Source organism: Sinocyclocheilus grahami, unplaced genomic scaffold (genome assembly GCF_001515645.1).
Source record: "Sinocyclocheilus grahami isolate Dianchi unplaced genomic scaffold, SAMN03320097.WGS_v1.1 scaffold437.1, whole genome shotgun sequence".
NCBI lineage: Eukaryota > Metazoa > Chordata > Actinopteri > Cypriniformes > Cyprinidae > Sinocyclocheilus > Sinocyclocheilus grahami.
The window spans coordinates 92989-114367 of NW_015505616.1; the positions used below are offsets into that span (position 1 = coordinate 92989).

The 21379-nt window shown below is 37.3% G+C and overlaps 1 protein-coding gene across 4 annotated transcripts in view; it reads left to right on the top strand.

Moving 5' to 3' along the window:
• The window catches only part of LOC107551906 (myosin-11-like), a 29543-nt gene extending 12788 nt beyond the window's left edge, over positions 1-16755 (top strand). For 3 of the 4 annotated variants that reach the window (XM_016233673.1, XM_016233675.1, XM_016233674.1), the window contains 36 exons: positions 1490-1582; positions 1662-1725; positions 1849-1947; positions 2106-2249; positions 2372-2467; positions 2566-2684; positions 2835-2987; positions 3079-3252; positions 3489-3662; positions 3888-4002; positions 4232-4425; positions 4534-4655; positions 4894-4963; positions 5379-5539; positions 5620-5728; positions 5887-6018; positions 6108-6314; positions 6437-6574; positions 6657-6780; positions 6879-7050; positions 7206-7418; positions 7543-7687; positions 7780-7986; positions 8115-8219; positions 8334-8486; positions 8574-8822; positions 8914-9126; positions 9235-9447; positions 9528-9689; positions 9786-9914; positions 10355-10443; positions 10731-10854; positions 11070-11278; positions 13265-13373; positions 13530-13702; positions 16453-16755. In XM_016233673.1, coding sequence (XP_016089159.1) covers positions 1490-1582; positions 1662-1725; positions 1849-1947; positions 2106-2249; positions 2372-2467; positions 2566-2684; positions 2835-2987; positions 3079-3252; positions 3489-3662; positions 3888-4002; positions 4232-4425; positions 4534-4655; positions 4894-4963; positions 5379-5539; positions 5620-5728; positions 5887-6018; positions 6108-6314; positions 6437-6574; positions 6657-6780; positions 6879-7050; positions 7206-7418; positions 7543-7687; positions 7780-7986; positions 8115-8219; positions 8334-8486; positions 8574-8822; positions 8914-9126; positions 9235-9447; positions 9528-9689; positions 9786-9914; positions 10355-10443; positions 10731-10854; positions 11070-11278; positions 13265-13373; positions 13530-13702; positions 16453-16594 — 5295 coding nt within the window. In that variant the 3' untranslated portion in view covers positions 16595-16755. Of the gene's footprint in view, positions 1-1489; positions 1583-1661; positions 1726-1848; positions 1948-2105; positions 2250-2371; positions 2468-2565; positions 2685-2834; positions 2988-3078; positions 3253-3488; positions 3663-3887; positions 4003-4231; positions 4426-4533; positions 4656-4893; positions 4964-5378; positions 5540-5619; positions 5729-5886; positions 6019-6107; positions 6315-6436; positions 6575-6656; positions 6781-6878; positions 7051-7205; positions 7419-7542; positions 7688-7779; positions 7987-8114; positions 8220-8333; positions 8487-8573; positions 8823-8913; positions 9127-9234; positions 9448-9527; positions 9690-9785; positions 9915-10354; positions 10444-10730; positions 10855-11069; positions 11279-13264; positions 13374-13529; positions 13703-13875; positions 13909-16452 lie in introns of all 4 variants that reach the window. The other variant, XM_016233676.1, reaches the window with a different exon arrangement.
• Positions 16756-21379: the final 4624 nt, after the last annotated feature.

Sequence of the window (21379 nt, forward strand, 5' to 3'; positions counted from 1 at the left end):
TGAAAAGTTTTTTCCTTTGCACCTTTGAAAATTTTGTTTGTTTCACTGTCGTCTGTACACGAAAAATGTTCACACATATCAGCAAAAATGACTATAAATGCTGTATTATGCATGCCAGGCCAGTAGTTGTAGATTCACTTTGTAAAGAAACACGACGTGCCTGCGTTTCAAAAGTTTGCATTTTCAAAAGTTTTACCATTTTAGTTGAAAACAGTATCGTGTAAACGCCCCTTTAGGCTACATTTTGAAGTCCCCTACACTGTTTACCCTTTGTCATTCATTTTTACTAAACATTTTTGATTTTTGTCTTTCCCAACCTTTTCTTTTGAATGCTTAATAGTCTATCATTATTGTTTAAAGCGCATTGATTTCTTGCTGATATGTAATCACACTACGGGTAATTAACTTGTTATATTCGCTATGGAGCGCAAGAGTAAATACTGATGTTTTGACTTTCCAAAATAAGACATCTCCGCTCCCCATTCCTCTTCCACTCCACTCCGCTCACATACTCTGACTGTCATTTTATGGGTCAATGAAGCTGTCATCTGTTAGCTGATATGCTTTGCCCTGAGAACGCTGAGAGAAGCTGTCGAATTGAGCCAAGTGCTTTATGAATGTTGATACAGTCTACCAACTCTGTCCTCTTTCTTCCCAACAATCTCTCTGTCAACAGTCTCTCTGTCTCCATCATTCTAAATGTCACTTCTTCTGCTTCTTTTCTAGTTTACTTTATTTTTCTTTGTCAGTGTCTGAAGCTATCAGCGATCTTCTTTCCTTCTCAGCAGCAAGCTATCTCTGGTAGATATCTTCTTTTTCTAGATTTTTTTTTTTTTTTTTTGATGCTCAGTAAGAAAGTAATTGAGAGTTTGTGTCACGGTTGAAACGTTTTTCTGCCTCGTTTAATTCTAAAAATCTGAATCTAATTATGTGGTCACATGACACCAGAGGCTTTGTGATGTAATTATGCTCTCTAAGGACTTTGTGTTTCATCCCACTGAGTAACTTTTATCTCGTTAAGTGAACTCTTAAAGATCTATAATTGAGATCCATTTCATTATCCCCATTAATATGTCCTTTCTCCACATGCTTAGTATGACCTCAACCACTCCTCTTGATATCATTGTATAAGGCAGACATGCTTGGCAGGGCTTCTCATTGCTTGAGATTTGGCAGCAAATAGAACAGCACTCTTGATCTAAGGGGATTATGCCCATCTAAATGGACATGACCAAATTTTTTGTGCACTGTTTAAGATACTTGCATCTTAAGTATTGATTCAGGCTTTTGAAACACACGGCAAGAAATAATTTGTCCTGCCAAACATTTATAAAGTTGCATTGTACACTCTAAAGGAGGGCCTTTTTTTAGTTGTCTTCTGATTTTTTTATTTTATTCCAATTTTCTGGCATGTCCCATTCTCATTTTTTCCTCCTTTAGTTGTTTTCTATAGAATGATTCTAATTACTTTCTAACCTTGGTACTGTAGGGTGAGCTGGAAAAGCAACTACTGCAGGCCAATCCAATTCTAGAGGCCTTTGGTAATGCCAAGACCATCAAAAATGACAACTCTTCCCGATTCGTAAGTTTGCAAATGCTGTATGATAGCAGATGTGACAAGAAACATCAAGACTGTAACCACTGTAATCATTTCTTCACAGGGCAAATTCATCCGCATTAACTTTGATGTGACAGGTTTCATAGTTGGAGCCAACATAGAGACCTGTATCCTTGAAGACTTAATATAAGCCATATACAGATGCAGAGCAATCTCACATCCTGAATTAGATTATCAGTTTAAACATTTTACCTATGCAGAGTTTGACCTTAATGTCCAAACCACTTCAGATCTTTTGGAGAAATCTCGTTGTATTCGACAAGCAAAAACTGAAAGAGCTTTTCACATCTTCTACTACATGGTAGCTGGAGCAAAGGACAAATTATGCGGTAGGTGGAGACACTCAGTATGTGAAAACATATTTGAATATGGTGACCATTTTTAATTGGATATTTACCTAATGAGAAATTTATAAACGCAGTGATGTTCTTGCATAAACGGCACTGTTGTTGGGAAATGTCATGTGATTTTTATTCTCTACTGGCAGAGGAGCTTTTGCTTGAAAACTTCAACAACTACCGTTTCCTCTCGGCTGGCCATGTCCAGATTACAGGCAACCAAGATGATGAAATGTATGAAGAAACCATGGAGGCCATGGATATCATGGGCTTCACTGTTGAAGAAAGAACGGGTATTAAATGCAATGAAGTATACATATGGTGGTCTTACAACAAGAGACATTTTTGAGTTCTTTAGTAAAATAATTAATCCTGAGAAATTTTATTTATTTATTTATTTTTTATTTCTTATCAGATGTCCTCAAAGTTGTGTCAACCGTGCTTCAGTTGGGTAACATTGAGTTCAAGAAAGAGAGGAACCAGGAACAGGCTACCATGCCAGACAACACAGGTCAGAAACTTTGGGGAAAATACCAAGTGAAAAGGCTTCTCAGGCTAATATAAACCAATACAGACTGAAATTACAGCTGAAATGTGTCTCATTCTCAGCTGCCCAGAAAGTTTGCCATCTCCAAGGCATTAATGTGACAGACTTCACAAGAGCCATTCTGACACCACGTATTAAAGTGGGTCGTGAGGTTGTGCAAAAGGCCCAAACCAAAGAACAGGTGAAGAGAGTGTATAGTTGTGCTGCAAGTGTAAAGATGTGGAACGTGTGTAATGTCGCTCAGATCTGTGATGAAACTGGAAAACCCCTGCATGATTGTCATTATGGAAACACGTACAGTATTACCAATAAAATACTTTTCCCCCTACAGGCTGATTTTGCCATTGAAGCTTTAGCTAAAGCCACGTATGAACGTTTGTTCCGTTGGATCCTTCTAAGAGTTAATAAGGCACTAGACAAAACGAAACGTCAGGGTGCCTCATTCCTGGGGATCTTGGACATTGCTGGCTTTGAGATCTTCGAGGTTTGGAAAAACTGAAAGAAAATTATTAAATTTGGTAAAAAAAAAAAAAAAAGTATTAAGGCTAATGGCATTTAATGTTTTTCTCTTTCAGGACAATTCTTTTGAGCAGCTCTGCATCAACTACACCAACGAGAAACTTCAGCAGCTGTTCAACCATACCATGTTCATCCTGGAGCAGGAGGAGTACCAGCGTGAAGGCATCGAATGGAGCTTCATCGACTTCGGGCTGGATTTGCAACCTTGCATCGAGCTTATTGAAAGGCCGGTAAGTTTGAGTTTGTTGTAGATTTGCAGGAACAGAATGATCCTTGTTCTTTGAAGTTTTGAACTAAACAAACTTCTTCCAGCAGAAAGCTGTAAGGTGACCAGTGACTTTTGATTCAATAAATTTATCGTAATTGCTGTAACAGGCACACTTTTGATGGAAGTCTTGCGTAGAAGTAATGATGTCTTATTGTTACAGAATGTAATGTCACTCACTTTACTGAAACTCCTCCACAGAACAATCCTCCAGGCATCCTGGCTCTGTTGGATGAAGAGTGTTGGTTTCCAAAGGCAACAGATGTCTCCTTCGTGGAGAAACTTTGCAACACTCATGTTAATCATACTAAGTTTGCTAAACCAAAGCAACTGAAGGACAAGACAGAATTCTCTGTGCTTCACTATGCTGGACGGGTGAGTTCTGACTTAAAGGAAAGATTGATTTAATGATTTACATGTGAAGAGTATCGTGATCCAGACAATAATAACCCAAGGAATACAGACTCTGGAGCATATTCAGAACTCAGAACTGGCCTGCAAGATTGTGCTTAAAAAAATGCAGATGTGCACGGTTCATTCTTAGTGAATTTTTTGCTCTGTATTGAATATCATGAGCCAAACCTACCCTTTCTCAATTAGGTGGACTACAATGCCACAGCATGGCTGACCAAGAACATGGACCCTTTAAATGACAATGTTACATCATTGCTCAATAATTCCTCCAATCTATTTGTGCAAGATCTGTGGAAGGATGGTCAGTATTAGCTATACATGCGTCTCATTTCTCAAACACTATCTAAAAACTACATATACAGATCAAAATTGTTGCAAACCAGTCGGTTGAGACCACTGATAAATGTTCATAGTTGGTGTCGCAAAAAGAAACATGATCTACATGTTCCCACCTTTTATGTTTTGTCAATATTGCAAATTGTAATTGAGATAAGAATAAAGGCTGGCATCTATATTTTTTTATTTCTCAGTTGACCGTGTGGTTGGATTGGAAACCATTGCCAAGATGTCAGACAGCTTTGCACCCGGTGCCTCTAAGACCAAGAAGGGCATGTTCCGTACTGTGGGCCAGCTTTACAAAGAGTCTTTGGCCAAACTAATGACCACACTGCACAACACGCAGCCAAACTTTGTCCGCTGCATTATCCCCAACCATGAGAAACGGGTACGTCACAGCTGCATACCAAGTTAAATTTGGTGGTACCAATGCTGTTTGCGCATAGGGTTTTGTATCTTTCTATATGCATGTTGAAGGTACTTTTTTCACCTTCAGGCAGGAAAGCTGGATGCCAACCTGGTGCTCGAACAGTTGAGATGTAATGGTGTGCTGGAGGGTATTCGTATCTGCCGCCAAGGATTTCCCAACAGAATTGTCTTCCAAGAGTTCCGACAGCGGTGGGTAGCTTTATTATTTTAGTGTGAGCTTTTCATTTAGTGAGACTAACTGTCTTATTGGCTTTGTCTAAATGCAGGTCAAGTGTAAAAACAGTATAAAAAATTCTCCAGAATTCTAGAATCATGCCAGAACTCCAGTTTGCAGTTCAATAAGTGTGATTACATATGTTGTGCCAAATATACATGGTACAGGTTTTCAGTCATAATGCAATTCTTTTCATTTTACCTTGACATACAGATATGAGATCTTGGCACCAAATGCTATTCCAAAGGGCTTCATGGATGGCAAGCAGGCCTGCTGTCTGATGGTAAGATGTTATCCAATTAAATCTAGTTAAAGAGCATGTCATCTTTTTCAAAAAGAATTTCTTGAGTCAGAAAGTTCCAGATACCAAAATCAGACTATTGCTTGAGACAACAAAACCAAGATGCCTGCAAAACATCTAAACATTATACTTGCAAGTCACATTTTTATATAGTCTCAACAATGATCTCATCATCACGTTTTACTCTTTTCTTTATGGAATTTTGCCAGTAATCCCGAGTTATTTCATTACTCTGCTAACTTGTATCTAATTGTGGCATCCATGGTTTATTTTTTTTAAATGCTGAACCATGCTTTCAACTATAATTCCTTCATAGAATTAGAGACATTGACTAGTACATGTATAATCGAAGCTGACTGAAACTGATAATGTACGTGCTTCTTTCTCCTACCTGTAGATCAGGCACCTGGACTTGGACCCAAACCTGTACCGTATTGGTCAGAGCAAAATATTCTTCCGCACAGGAGTCCTGGCCCAGCTTGAAGAGGAGCGTGACCTTAAGATTACAGTCATAATCATTGCCTTCCAGGCACAGGCCAGGGGATTCCTAGCTAGAAAGTGGGTAGAGTTTATAAATACAGTATTTTTCAAAATAGTAATATGCAATTTGAGTTATTCTTAATTAAAACTATGTGCAGGGCTTTTGCTAAGAGGCAGCAACAGTTAACAGCAATGAAGGTAATCCAGAGGAACTGTGCTGCTTATCTGAAACTCAGGAACTGGCAATGGTGGAGACTCTTCACCAAGGTGAAACATTTCTTATTTTCTAAATTTCTATTGAATAATGTGACTGTAAACAAAGTTTTATAGTTTCTGTAAACATGGTGCAAAAATTTGGTTTCTTGGGAATACGTTAAGGGTTTCTGTTAGTATTCATCTAAACATGTTTCCATCGATTCCCACAGGTGAAGCCTCTCCTCCAGGTGACACGCCAAGAAGAGGAGATGGGTCTGAAGGAGGAGGAGCTCCAAAGGGCCAAAGAATCTGCACAAAAATTTGAGATAGAGCTAAAAGACATTTCACTGAAACACACACAGGTATGACGAAATCCTGACTTTGTCTTCCTGCATTTAATAGCAAGGAGGACATACACTGATTATAAGTGATATAATCCTTCCATCTGTAGCTTATGGATGATAGGAACCAGCTCCAGGAGAAGTTGCAGGCTGAGACAGAGCTCTACGCTGAGGCAGAGGAAATGAGAGTACGGTTAGCTACCAAGAAACAAGAACTTGAGGAGATCTTGCATGAGATGGAGGCCAGGTTGGAGGAGGAGGAGGATCGTGGTGCAGCCCTACAAATGGACAAGAAGAAAATGCATGATCAGATCAAAGTATGTTTTCACTGAATGATTTTTGTTCACAGGCAACACTTGTTCAAATTCAGTCCTTAGATATATTTAAATTATGCTATTTAGTCCATGGCACTATCTTGTCTCTAAATTAATGTTCTCAGGATCTTGAGGAACATCTTGAGGAGGAAGAGGATGCTCGTCAGAAGTTGCAACTGGAGAAGGTTACCTGTGAAGCCAAGATCAAGAAGTTAGAGGATGATGTCCTGGTGATGGAGGACCAAAACAACAAATTACAGAAGGTTTAATTTCAACAAACTTTTTTTCAAGATGACGTATTTTGGTCACAATCAGAGAGTTCCATTTTAAGTGCTATATTTGCAGGAGAGGAAGCTTCTAGAAGAAAGGATAGCAGATTTTAGCTCAAACCTAGCTGAAGAAGAAGAAAAATCCAAAAACCTGACAAAGCTGAAGAATAAGCACGAGTCAATGATCTCAGAACTGGAGGGTTTGTCCATTATTTACTTTTGATACACGATTATAATGTTTGTCTGGAAATTCAGTTAATTCAGTCATAAATTATCATATTTTTTTCATAATCTGTAGTGCGCTTGAAAAAAGAGGAAAAGACTCGACAGGAGCTGGACAAAGCCAAGAGAAAGTTAGAGGGTGAATCAAATGACCTTCAGGAGCAGATTGCTGACCTCCAAGCTCAGATTGCTGATCTGAAAGCCCAGCTTGCTAAAAAAGAGGAGGAACTTCAGGCTGCGCTGGCACGGTATACAGATCTTTAAAATCTTTCATTTAAAATGTGAAATGCATGAGTTTTTGACAGATATTTTAGAAAAGATGCTAAATTCAAGATACTTTCACTTCATAATTCACACAGAAACCTACAGTAACCTTTGTTATCTCTCTGCATTTCTGTTTCAGATTGGAGGATGAGACAGCTCAGAAAAACAATGCACTGAAGAAGATCAGAGAACTGGAGGGACACATCTCAGATCTTCAGGAGGACGTAGAATCAGAGCGGGTTGCCCGGAATAAGGCTGAAAAAACCAAGAGAGACTTGGGAGAAGAGCTTGAAGCTCTCAAATCAGAGCTGGAGGACACATTGGACACCACAGCTACTCAGCATGAGCTCAGGTGTGTGTAGACACAAAGATCTGCATTTTAATCTGATGTGCATTGTACAGATTTAATAAAGTACACATTGAGAGAGGCTTTACTAGACACCATTGACCTGATTGTCAGGATGCATATTTTTTAGGGCCAAACGTGAGCAGGAGGTCACTCTTTTGAAGAAAGCCATGGAGGAGGAGAGCCGTGTCCACGAGGCTCAGGTGCAAGAGATGAGACAGAAACATACCCAAGCTTTGGAGGAGCTGACAGAGCAGCTGGAGCAGTCCAAGAGGGTAGGCAACCATATCCAGAATCAACGTTATTTCTGTTCATATGTTTATTTTTCTGAAGTGCTAATGTAAAATATATATGAAATACTTCTTAGGTGAAGTCAAACCTGGAGAAAGCCAAGCAAGCACTGGAGAAGGAAACATCAGAACTCCACGTGGAGATCCGTTCTCTTACTCAGAGCAAACAGGATGTGGAACACAAGAGGAAGAAGGTGGAAGGACAGCTTGTTGATCTGCAGTCTCGTTTCAATGACAGCGAGAGGCAGAAAGCCGAGCTGGGGGATCGGGTATCTAAAATCACTGTGAGTGATGGTGGAGGACGTATTATTAGATATATTTATGGCACTGTTGGGAGAACCTACAACATGTTTGTTACTTTAAACATCTTGGAGGAAATAGTGTATTTAACATGTGGTTCTTGTCCTGGCAGGTGGAACTGGAGAGCGTTACCAACCTTCTTAATGAAGCAGAGGGGAAGAACATCAAACTTAGCAAGGATGTGGCTAGCTTAACTTCTCAAGTTCAAGATACACAGGTTTGTGTAATGTTATGAAGTGTTCTTTGATTTATAGCCTCAAAACAGAAGCATAATTTAGCAACGTGAACAGGATTTGAGGCTCACTTGCATTTTGACTCTTGACATTTTTAGGAGTTGCTGGCTGAAGAGACGAGACAAAAGCTCCAGTTCTCCACCAAACTACGTCAAATGGAGGATGACCGTAATGCCCTTCAGGAGCAGCTTGAGGAGGAAGCGGAAGCAAAGAGGAATGTGGAGAGACATGTTTCTGCACTGAACATTCAGGTAAGGTTAACAATAAGATGAATAATCTGTGGTCTTGCAACATTAAAACCTTCATATTTACATCTTGAATATCCCTTGTGTCCACAGCTCACTGACTACAAGAAGAAGCTGGAAGAGGTGTCAAGTAACGTAGAACTTTTAGAGGAAGGTAAGAAGCGGCTGCAGAGAGACCTGGAGGCAGCCAGTACTCAGTTTGAGGAGAAGGCAGCAGCCTATGACAAGCTTGAGAAGACCAAGAACAGACTGCAACAGGAGCTCGAGGATACACTCATGGATTTGGACAACCAGAGACAGCTGGTGTCCAACCTTGAGAAGAAACAGAAGAAGTTTGATCAGGTTTCTGATTATTTCTCAAAATATTTCACACTATGTCTGCTGAATTAGTTTTGGATGTGGGTGTATCTTCACTTCTGCCATTTCCTTTCAGATGCTTGCTGAAGAGAAGAGCATCTCTAATAAGTATGCAGATGAGCGAGATCGTGCAGAGGCCGAGGCCAGAGAGAAGGAGACCAAGGCTTTGTCTTTAGCTAGAGCTCTTGAAGAAGCTCAAGAAGCTCGTGAGGAGCTCGAAAGAGCCAATAAAGCCCTTCGTGCTGAAATGGAGGACCTGGTCAGCTCCAAAGATGATGTGGGCAAGAGCGTAAGTTCAAATAGTGTAAACCACTAAAAAAATGTCAATCATAAACAAACCTTCCATTAGGTCATTAAGGTCAGAGAAATTTCAATCAAATTCATTTTCTAATTTTAGGTGCATGAGCTTGAGAAGTCCAAACGTGGCCTGGAGGCTCAGGTAGAAGAGATGAAGACTCAATTGGAAGAGCTGGAGGATGAATTACAGGCTGCAGAGGATGCCAAACTGCGTCTGGAAGTCAACATGCAGGCTCTGAAGGCCCAGTTTGAGCGAGATCTCCAGGGCAGAGATGAGCAAGGGGAGGAGAAGAAGAGGCAGTTGGTCAAACAGGTGCAGTATTGCTTCTTCACTCAAACTGTGACATCCACAACCATGTGTATATGGGTTTAGACGAACATTTTAACCAACAGGTGCGTGAGCTGGAAACTGAACTCGAAGATGAGCGTAAGCAAAGGGCTGCAATAGCTGCTTCCAAGAAGAAACTGGAGGGAGACGTAAAGGACCTTGAGGGCCAGATTGAGACATCTAACAAGGGACGTGAGGAGGCGATCAAGCAGCTCCGTAAGCTCCAGGTGAAAACAACATTTTATGACTGGATGAATTCACTGAACTCCAATTATAAATGCAATACTTTTTAGTAATTGTGTTAGTGTGTTTTTATAACTTAGGCTCAAATGAAAGACTTCCAAAGAGAGCTTGATGATGCTCGAGCTGCCAGGGAGGAGGTTTTATCCAGTGCCAAGGAGAATGAGAGGAAGGCCAAGACTCTGGAGGCTGACGTTCTACAGCTGCATGAGGTGAGGCTACTATGAATAACATACTGAGGCAATCTGTCCCGAAAAGAGGCGTGTATGGGGCTGTTCATTCAAATAAATGAATTGTTTCCAAAATAGTACAATTCTGGGTTATATGAATTGGCTAAATTAGGGCTCACAAAACCCCTATGGGTTCGTGGTGGAACTGCAGGGGTTTGATAGTGATAGAAATACAAATACAGGATTACATTTTAAAATGTATTTTGAAAAATAATTTGATATAGATATTGTAATTGATATTTTTGAAATGTATTATATTTATTGGACCGCTTGCATTACTTAAACTCTTAAGTAATCTTAATTCTTAAATCTTAAGTAATTTAGGTTCAGGGGTTCAGTAGACAAAACAGATTGCAGCAATTGATTTGCATGATTGTCTCACCTTTATTATTAAAGAATTCGTTTAATTTCTTTAAATGTAGGACTTGGCTGCAACTGAGAGGTCTAAAAAGCAAGCTGAAGCTGAGAGAGATGAACTGGCTGATGAGCTGGCCAGCAATGCATCTGGAAAGTGAGTATGACAAATAAAATATCATATTTGAATCATGTGGAATTCATTATAATCCTCTGATAGATTGACTTCCGGTGGAACATGTGGTTCACTGTTACAATTAATGGTAGACATACTTTAGTGTGACTGTTTGTACAGTAACAGAGTGTAGTTCTAGATGTCAGTTATGTAAAATATCTCACTTTAAGGCATACCAGCACAGCTTGTGTACCGAAACATTACAGCAAAAATGTGCTCTAAGCAAATTCTGATTTAGACTAATATGTGGTTTGACTGAAACCTCAAAGGTCTGCGCTGTCTGATGAGAAGAGACGGCTAGAAGCGAAGATCCAACAGCTGGAGGAAGAGCTGGAGGAGGAGCAGGGCAATATGGAGATGCTTAATGACAAGCTGAGGAAGAGTACCCAGCAGGTACATATATTATATGGAGCCATGACCATCTGTGGCAAATATCAAGAATTGTTTTTTTTTATTATTGATTTAAAACACATAAATCACATATTAAATTAAGGTGTACCGTTTGTAGCCATAAAAACACTCATCAATGGAAATGCCATTACGGAGACAGGACTTTGTAATTTCTATGAAAACCATGTAATTTCCTCAAAATTTTCTTCATCCTTCAGGTTGACCAACTTACCAACGAGCTCCAGGCCGAACGCACCACATCCCAAAAGAACGAGAGCGCCAGACAGTTGATGGAGAGGCAGAATAAAGAGCTGAAAGCTAAACTCCAGGAGATGGAGAACCAAGTCAAATCCAAATTTAAGTCCTCCATCACTGCTCTTGAGACCAAAGTGGCACAGTTGGAGGAACAACTTGATCAGGAGAGCAGGCAAGTCTTTTATTATAGCAAAGGATTTTGAACATGGGTGTATTGACCCCCAAGGAGTGGCAAGGGGGACTACAAAAAGTGAACAGAAATTAAAAAGATGTCACATCATATTTTGAAAGAAATATTACCCAAAATAAGTTTTTGCCAGATAAAAATATGTACTCATCTCTCCCTCATTCATAGTTTGTACATGTGTTTGATCTTAGCTTGCTCGATGGTTGTGGAATTATTTTCTATAAAGCTTCTGTGGAAAAAAAATCATTTTAAAAAGTGCTATACAAATTTAATTTCAAATGTCTCTCTTGTGTTGTGATTAGGGATGTAACGATTAACCGCGAGCCGGTTGAAAATCGATTTAAATATGTGACGATTCAAAACGGTTGAGATGCTAAACAAATCGCGATTCAATTAGGGGTAGGAGTTTATATGAATGTATGTCTGAGGGGAACTTACTGTCTTTCGATGGTATTTTTGTCTTTTCCTCTTGCCTCTGTATAATGCATATTAAAGTTCATAAGTGCAGCGCTGCTTTGTTTACAGCGGAAACCAAGGAAACGCTTTAAGCGCCACCTGCTGGCAGAGAATGAATCTGCGGCTCGTTCAGCTCGTCTGCTGTTTCTGTTTCATGCAGATATTTTTTATGAATAATTTCACAAAACTGAAGTCAAACCATTCTGTTTTTGCTTCCAATTTCGAAATTATACAATGTAATTTAGATTAAAAACTGCTCATGTTGCATGTATGCAGCATCTTTGTTTGGATCCTGATTAAAATGCAGTGGTTGCCTCTCATTTTAAATGGAAAGAGCACAGACAACGCCTTAGTTTGTTTATATGAATTTCTTTTATTTGTGTTACTTATTTATTTGATTTGGGGCTTGTTCTAAAATTTCAATTTAATTTTGTTATTTACATTTACATTATATTTAAATTTTGTTATTTAGCAAACACTTTTATCCAAAGCGACTAACAAATGAGGACAGCAGAAGCAATCAAAACCAACAAAAGAGCAATAATTTACAATTGCTATATTAGTATATTATTATTATAGTGTTATTTCAATTTCACAAAGAAACATACAGTATTTTGTCCAAGCAATAATAAAAGGACACATTTAATTTATAATTTGTCTTAAATCTCATTTTGTTAAAAAGAAATCGTGAATCGAATCGAATCGTGAAATCAAAATCGTGAATCGAATCGAATTGTGAGTTGAGTGAATCGTTACATCCCTAGTTGTGATACTAGGTAGAAAAAAAATTGTATAAGATTTTTTTTTTTACAATGTAAATGTTTTCCAGATAATATTTTAATAATTAATTTTTACACGAGTACAATGATAAACAAAAAGCCCTTTTTATTTAAGACTTTATCATGTTGAACTCATTTTATCATGTTAAAATATTCACTTAATACTACACAAAATAAACCAATTCATAACTCAATATACAACCATCAATAAGATTTTTTTAATAAGACATTAATACTTTTATTCAACAAGTAAATACATTTATAATGTTTCAAAATACTTCTGTTTCAAATGAATTAATCAAACTTGCTATCCACAAAAACACTAAGCAGCAACTGTTTTAACATTGATAATAAGACATATTTCTTGAGTGGCAAATCAGCATTAGAATGATTTCTGAAGGATTGTGCGATACTAAAGACTGGAGTAATGATCCTGAAAATTCAGCTTTTCTATTAAAATAGAAAACAGTCATTTTAAATTGTAATAATATTTCATACTATTGCCGTTTTTACTGTATTTTTGATCAAATAAATGCAGCTTTGGTGAGCATAAGAATAAAAAAATTACTGACCCCAAAATTTTGTACGGTAGATTATGCACTGTAGATCTCATGACAGCCAACTGAATAGTCAAAGCTTTTTTAAGCACGTGATTTTATGTCACAGAAGACGTGATCATAACATTTCATCTTGTTTGGTGGAGTTTGGATGTAACTGATGTTTCTTTCTAATGCAGAGAAAAACAGAACACGGCAAAGGCGGTTCGCCAGAAGGATAAGAAACTGAAGGAGTTGATGACCCAAGTGGACGATGAACGAAAACAAGCAGAACAATATAAAGACCAGGTTAGCCATAAAGCAGCTATACTCTCTCTTCTCTTTTCCTATATTTTTCATACAAAGTTTAGGGATCATACCTAAATTCAGAAGGAAAGGGATCTTGTAATTGACTATACTAGAATGTAGTGTGCACTTGGCCTGAGAAGTGTTTCTTTTTCACAGGCGGATAAGGGAAATACGCGTGTCAAACAGCTGAAGAGGCAGTTGGAAGAGAGTGAAGAGGAGTCCCAGCGAATCACTGCGGCCCGCAGGAAGCTTCAGAGAGAGCTGGATGAGGCCACAGAGGCCAATGATGCCATAAGCCGTGAGGTCACTTCCCTCAAGAGCAAACTCAGGTACGCATAACCCTCCCAAGACCTGGTTCAGCACCCCAGAAAGTTCTGAAATCTTTGGGCAATAACTACAATTTAGCTTTTGAGCTCTGAGCAAATTCTCAGCACTTGTTAGCGCAGCCCAGATACCTTCCCTTTATAAACTGCAAACCGAAGATTGTCTATCTCTGTTGCAGAGGCAATCCTGAACCCACACAGTGACTATGCAGGTACCTCTGTGCTCAAAAGTTGACACAGAAGATGTACTTCTCACAAATCTTTCCTTTCACTTGTCACACATATATTTCTTGCCTGCGAGAGTGAAATATGGTTGATTACATATACTTAGGTTTTGCAGAGTGTGCACATAAGGTACGATAAGTAGCTTATTTTATACAAATTCTGTCGTCATTTACTCACCCACGTTTTGTTCATCTTCAAAACACAAATGATGACAGTATTAAAAAAAAACAACTCAAGAGATTTCTGTCCCTCCACTGAAGCTCAACCGAACTCGCTTGAAGAGCGACAACAAACCTCATTGGTTCTTGCACATCAAGAAAGCATATGTGACACTGGACCACAAAACCAGTCATAAGTGTCAATTTTTCGAAATTTAGATTTATGCACCATCCGAAAGCTGAATAAATAACCTTTCAATTGATGTATGGTTTGTTATGATAGGACAATATTTGGCCGAGATACAACTATTTGAATATCTGGAATCTGAGGGTGCAAAAAAATCTAAATATTGAGAAAATCACCTTGCAAAAAAATCTAAATATTGAGAAAATCACCTTTATAGTTATCCAAATGAAGGTCTTAGCAATGCATATTACTAATCAAAAATGAAGTTTTGATATATTTATGGTAGGAAATTTGCATGGAACATGATCTTTACCTAATATCCTAATGATTATTGGCATAAAAGAAAAATCGATAATTTTGACCCATACAATGTTTTTTTGGCTATTGCTACAAATATACCCCAGCGACTTAAGACTGCTTTTGTGATCCAGGGTCACATATGTGAATAAAATGAAATCTGTTCATCACATAAAGCGATCGTGTTTCTTCAGAAGACTTGGAATAAACCGCTCGATTCATATAGCTTTATTACATTTTTTAGCATGACAGGAACACTTTATTGACCAATCAGCATCCATGACCATAACTATCCATTTTAGACATACTCTATATATTAGCTATTAAGTGTTTATCAATGCTTCCATCATTAATGATTGCTCCACTAAATCCTAATTTAATATGCTTGATGGAGAGCTCATTCTTGCACAATTAGTCTTCATTTGAATATTTATCAGACTAGCACATATTTGACCATATTTCCCTCTTCCCTCTCAAAGCATGGTTCTGTTATCTGAACCAACCTCATTTAGCCTGTTTACAGGTTTACAAATGAGGTTTTAACGCTGCCTTTAACCTCTTACAAATCTGATGTCTAATATCACTTTCCACTGTAAAGGATGCTTGTGGCTGTATTCTGGTGACATACTGTACTTATTAGGACGCTGGTGTGATTTAAATCTGAATATTTCAGGTGCACATTTGTACTGCGAGGACTCCACACCAATCATTTATCAATGAAACAAAAGCAGACAGTTATAGTACTGTAGTTTTATCACATATGAACTGAAATTCTAGACATCTTTTAAATCACTCTGTGATAACTATTTGGTATAGTATACTCTTAATAATACAGCGTTTCTCACACCTGAGTCAATCAATGAAACAAAAGCAGACAGTTATAGTACTGTAGTTTTATCAGATATGAACTGAAATTCTAGACATCTTTTAAATCACTCTGTGATAACTATTTGGTATAGTATACTCTTAATAATACAGCGTTTCTCACACCTGAGTCAAGTCAAGTCACCTTTATTTATATAGCGCTTTTAACAATACAGATTGTGTCAAAGCAACTTTACAGTATTAAGTATTGAGTCTTCACCCAAATAGTGAGAAAGTGAGAAATTCTGGATATAGGCTACTGAAATATTTTTTTTGCAAAATATTACAATTAGTGTGCATTTAGGAACGCAACATGCACCATCTTCCCATTGCTTACTTATGAGAAGTGCAACAAAAAAGAATCTTTAAGGGCTCCCTGCAGTTTTTTTATCAAAAATAAAAGTTGATGGTTTAACATCTGAAAAAAAACACCCATAAATATTAATGTAAAATACAATTATTATTATATTTTTCTTAAATACTCAATTTTTTATTGCAGTGAAATATTACAAAAATAAATAAATATTTTATTTTATTTATTTATTTATTTTCATATAGATAATCACAAAATGTTGGCCAAATTGTGCAGCACTACAAACAAGCACCTGGAATTTTTTTACAGTCACATTTTTTCAAAATTTTTTGCTGAAAAATTGTAATTACATTATTTATCCAAATTGTGCAACCCTAGGTAACATTGTCACCTCACAGTAAAAAGGTCTCTGGTTTGTGTCCCAGCTGAGTGTGGAGGCCAGGAGGAAGATTCAAATATATAAAGCAAGACTGCCAAATTGAGTGTGTTGGGAATCATGTATTCCATACAATTGCTGATTGGTAAATCACTCTTCAGGATTGGGACTAGTTCACTGAAACTAGTCCCAATAAAAATAAAGTTTGGGATTATGGAAGGTTTCCTTAGTTTAAAATGGTTTCAAAAACTTAAGATGCTATTTAAGGGCAAACACAAATGAACCTGCAGTGAAAGTCTATGTGATTTTATGCTAAGATTCGTTTTATCATCTCAGGCGAGGCAATGAACCCTCATCCTTCAGCAGTACACCGAGGCGCACAGGTGGTGGCAGACGGGGAATGATTGACAGCTCAGACGCTGCAGAGGATGATGCGGACATGCAGGGCGACTACAATGGAACCAAATCTAGTGAATAGATGCCTCTCACCATACTGTCTTAAAGACCTTCTTATCAAAGAACCACAATTTTCTTTTACAATGGTCATTATTTAGATCATAATTATGTTTTGTTTGACTGCAACAAAGCACTGCTGTTTGGCCAATCATGATTTTATAGTTTTTTTATTATTATTATTGTTATTTCATTTGCCACAACCCTCAATTTTGCTCATATTCCAGTAAAGCATCATGAGACCTGCTATTTCTTTTTCAGGTTCTTTAATTATTCTTAAACATTTGAATGAAACCTGGTGGTCCTAAGACCTAGTATTTTCCCTCACTCGGGTCTTGGGTAAATGGCTGTTCACTGTTTTATACTGCATAACTGTCCCTGAATATACTGCACTTTCTCATTTATTTGGTATATATTCCTGCATTACATTCAGCTTGGACATTTTCTGATCAAATTTAGGGAGCAATTCTGGAGGACACTTTGACAGATTTTTTTTTGCAACAACAATAACTAGTGTGTCATGGTGTCAAGTTTACTTAATTTTCATTACTATAGAGACACCAAGTAAATGTGGTTAAGATTTAGACTGCAGCCTCAAGAAAGCATCCTAAATGTAACCTATCAATGAAGGTGTGTGTCATGCCAGAAACATAATTATAAAACTTGCAAAACATTACTTCCTTATCATACAGTCAGGTACCTTGGAAAACTCTAATTTTCTAAAGTGTTTTACGTTCCTTCTGAATGTTTGCTAAAAGTATTATATAAAACAAAACTTTTTAACAGACAAATACTATGGATTTAATTTCATTCTCCTACAAATATTTCAATATTTTAAATAGACACACTGAAAGCAATTAAAATCCAACCTGTCAAATAGATGTCTATTGACAGAAAATGCCTGTAAAAGAACTTTGAAATTATATAAATATATATATATATAATAAAATTTTTCCATTAATTTCACTTTATTTTCACAAACAATTTACAGTATGTTGGGAATGACATGTCTTTGGATTTATTCACTTTATCTATTCATTTGTGAAACCACATGCACATGAAATAAAGTCTGGGGGGGGAAACTTTTTGTGTTTTTAAATCATTTTTACATGCTAAAATGCAAATCAAACGTATTTGTTTGGTGAGATATTTATCCTAAATGTAACCTATCAATGAAGGTGTGTGTCATGCCAGAAACATAATTATAAAACTTGCAAAACATTACTTCCTTATCATACAGTCAGGTACCTTGGAAAACTCTAATTTTCTAAAGTGTTTTACGTTCCTTCTGAATGTTTGCTAAAAGTATTATATAAAACAAAACTTTTTAACAGACAAATACTATGGATTTAATTTCATTCTCCTACAAATATTTCAATATTTTAAATAGACACACTGAAAGCAATTAAAATCCAACCTGTCAAATAGATGTCTATTGACAGAAAATGCCTGTAAAAGAACTTTGAAATTATATAAATATATATATATATAATAAAATTTTTCCATTAATTTCACTTTATTTTCACAAACAATTTACAGTATGTTGGGAATGACATGTCTTTGGATTTATTCACTTTATCTATTCATTTGTGAAACCACATGCACATGAAATAAAGTCTGGGGGGGGGAAACTTTTTGTGTTTTTAAATCATTTTTACATGCTAAAATGCAAATCAAACGTATTTGTTTGGTGAGATATTTATCCTTAAAGCACACCTTAAGAACCCCTTTAAATAAAACTTACTAAAACATGTTCAAATGATTTGTTTTTATTTATTTATTTTAAACAAGAATACAATCATTGCTTGCACACCATAGCATTTTTTATTTACCAAACAATGGTAAGTATTATTAGCAAACTCTCAAAAAGGATCCAAGTAGTGCATTATTGGTAGAAAACTTTGGCTAGCATTCTAACATACTACACCTACTATTTCTGCAGTAAATAGTACAGTATTCACATTTTCTGTGTGCGTGAAATATACAGTACTACCGTTTAAAGCTTTTGTTGAATAACGTCCACTGTTTCACTTACTGTGCAATAAAAGGTATATACTGCACAGTGTTCAGTGAGTAGAAGCTAGTTTCCCAAAGGAGCGTTAGCCTTTTAATCTAAAAATTAGCTTTAATATCAACACTTTTGCTACTGTTGTCCGCAAGAGGGAATAATTTCTTAGCTGCTCTTGGAAATCAACACATATATACATCAGTTGTTTTGCTTCAGTGCCATTTACAAATCCTCTCCCATGGCCTCATGGGATAGTAAAATTTCAATCGGATGTGCACTTCATCCGTTTTATGAATAATGTGAAATCAGACATTCTATTCTTTAACATACTATTTTTAGCCTATATAGTAGGGAAGTTTGCATACTCGGATGCAGCTTTGCTTAATCTCAGTGGAAAAATAAACCCAAAATGGCAGACGAGGTAATCCTATATTTCATTCAATACTGGAAATAGCTTAGCTAAATTAAAAATGGATTATTTTATCCAATATTTGTGTGTACTATATAGCAATAAAATCATCTGCGATTTTTTTTGCGTAACTTGTCAGTGAACTACGGCTATGTGTAGTAAATTCTGCTCCATCTGAAAGCACGTGATGATGATTTCCTGCTGATTACAGAACCGGCATTACTATCAAAATGTGCATGACAGTCACATTCGATTAATCGTGCAGCCCTAATAACGACTTCAACAATTTCATCTCTTCCGTGTTAGTCTTCGATGCGCGTTCACAAGAGTACCACAACGCATTCGTGTGGTGCTGCTGATGCAAGACCCGGTGTTCTGACGTAGAACCAGCATGCGCTGCACCTTGTTTACAAGCAGAGGAATGCACACGCATGCATCATGGTACTCTCATGAACGCATCAAAGACTGGCACGGAAGAAAAGAAGTTGTTGAGTAACGTCGTTATTTTTGTTTTCTTTGCACACAAATATATTGTCGTAGCTTCATAAAATTAAGGTTGAACCACTGATGTCACATGGACTATTTTAAGAATGTCCTTACTACCTTTCCGGCCCTTGAACGTGTTAGTTGCGTTGCTGTCTATACAGGGTCAGAAAGCTCTCAGATTTCATTAAAAAATATCTTAATTTGTGTTCCGAAGATGAACAAAGGTCTTACAGGTTTCGAACGACGTGAGGGGGAGTAATTAATGATCAAATTCTCATTTTTGGGTGAACTATCCCTTTAAGTGAGGAGCACTTTTAGAACAATGACACAGTTGCTGCCTATGTAGAGCATTTCAAAACAGTTCCTTATGAGGTTACATGTTAGTTAGGATGCTGCCTTAGAAACCCGCAGCTGGTTTTAGAACAGCTATATTGTTTACATGCATAAAATGTCAGATGCTTAAAAGTGGAATTGACCTACTTTGTGGTTTTTGTACAAACTGATCAGCACATTTACAACCATATTTGTCCCTAATTTTTTTTTCTTTGAGTAGAATGCATGCAAATGATCACAGTCAGAATCATTTGTAAGTATTAGAGTATGTGTATCTGGCTGTCTCTCCAAGCTTTGTTGTTGGGTTGATGGTCCTACGAAGGACAAGGTTGGATGTCAGTAGGGGCTCATACTAAAGGACGTAATACTGTTGGGTATGGTGTTGCTTTCATTGGGAGCTACACTGCTCATTTACCCTCCCAATATGACATGGAGCTAATGCACCATCATCTGGTCAAATGTGGAGTGAGCAACGGATTTCTGCAGAAGTTTTACCATTCTGGAACACAGAGAAGTAGTAGCAACCACGACCTGTGTCCAGGGGATTCACTGTATTCTGAGATAACAACCTGGGAACACTACAAAGTATGTAGGATGCTATACTCATAAATTTAGAAGTTTAATCCTGGAAATACTTGTCATCCTAACTGACACATAAATCTGTGTCTGTACCATGTTATTCACAGGTTATGGATCCTTTTAAGTAACAACGAGGACATCTGCTGACACTGACATGACAGTACAAGACAGCTTTAACAACCACAACAATGAAACCCACTAATTAGTATGATAAATACACTTCATTTTAAATGTACATTTAATTTGAAATATATTTTAAAAGATAAAAGATTGGCACTTGTAATGTAAGGGTGTAATGTACAAACGTGAGGTTATCAGCATAAAACAGGACATTAGCATTACTTTGTACATTGGTTGGGAGTCTGTATGAAACCATGAAATGTTACTGTACTTTATGTAAGTGAGAATTACGTGTGCCAAAATAAACTAGGTGATCTCCAATCTTATATGTTGAATTTTGTATGTGACAGTTTAAATTGAAGGAAGGGTTGACAAGATTACTTTAGTCTTTACCACAACAGGAAGCGGTTTTCATAGCAGGTCCCAGAGTGAGACAGGAAGTGCTGCTGTTGTGACAGGAAATGTAACCGTCACTGAACAAAACAAGAAGGTAGTTAGGTTAAACTGTCAACTCTGTTCATATTTAATTAACAAAATCGAATCTTGATCATGTTACGCTACGATATTCATAAGTATTTTACCAGCCACAACCATACCAATTCAGTTCAAACTCAAATGGAATGTACACAAATGAGACCAAAACATGATCAAATTAAAGATTATGCTCTCTAGATGTTCCATAAATAAAAATAACATAGCACTCTAATTTTGCACTAGTTGGGTCAGTCTGGGAAATATCCTCAGCTCTCAGTCTTCCTTCAACCTGTAAACCTAACCTGATTTCCCCACCCACAAACTGACTGGCTTCCTGAATACTGGACGACAAGTACGCACCGAAAAAAAGCCTCATACCTACAAAAGCTGAGGACCACAAA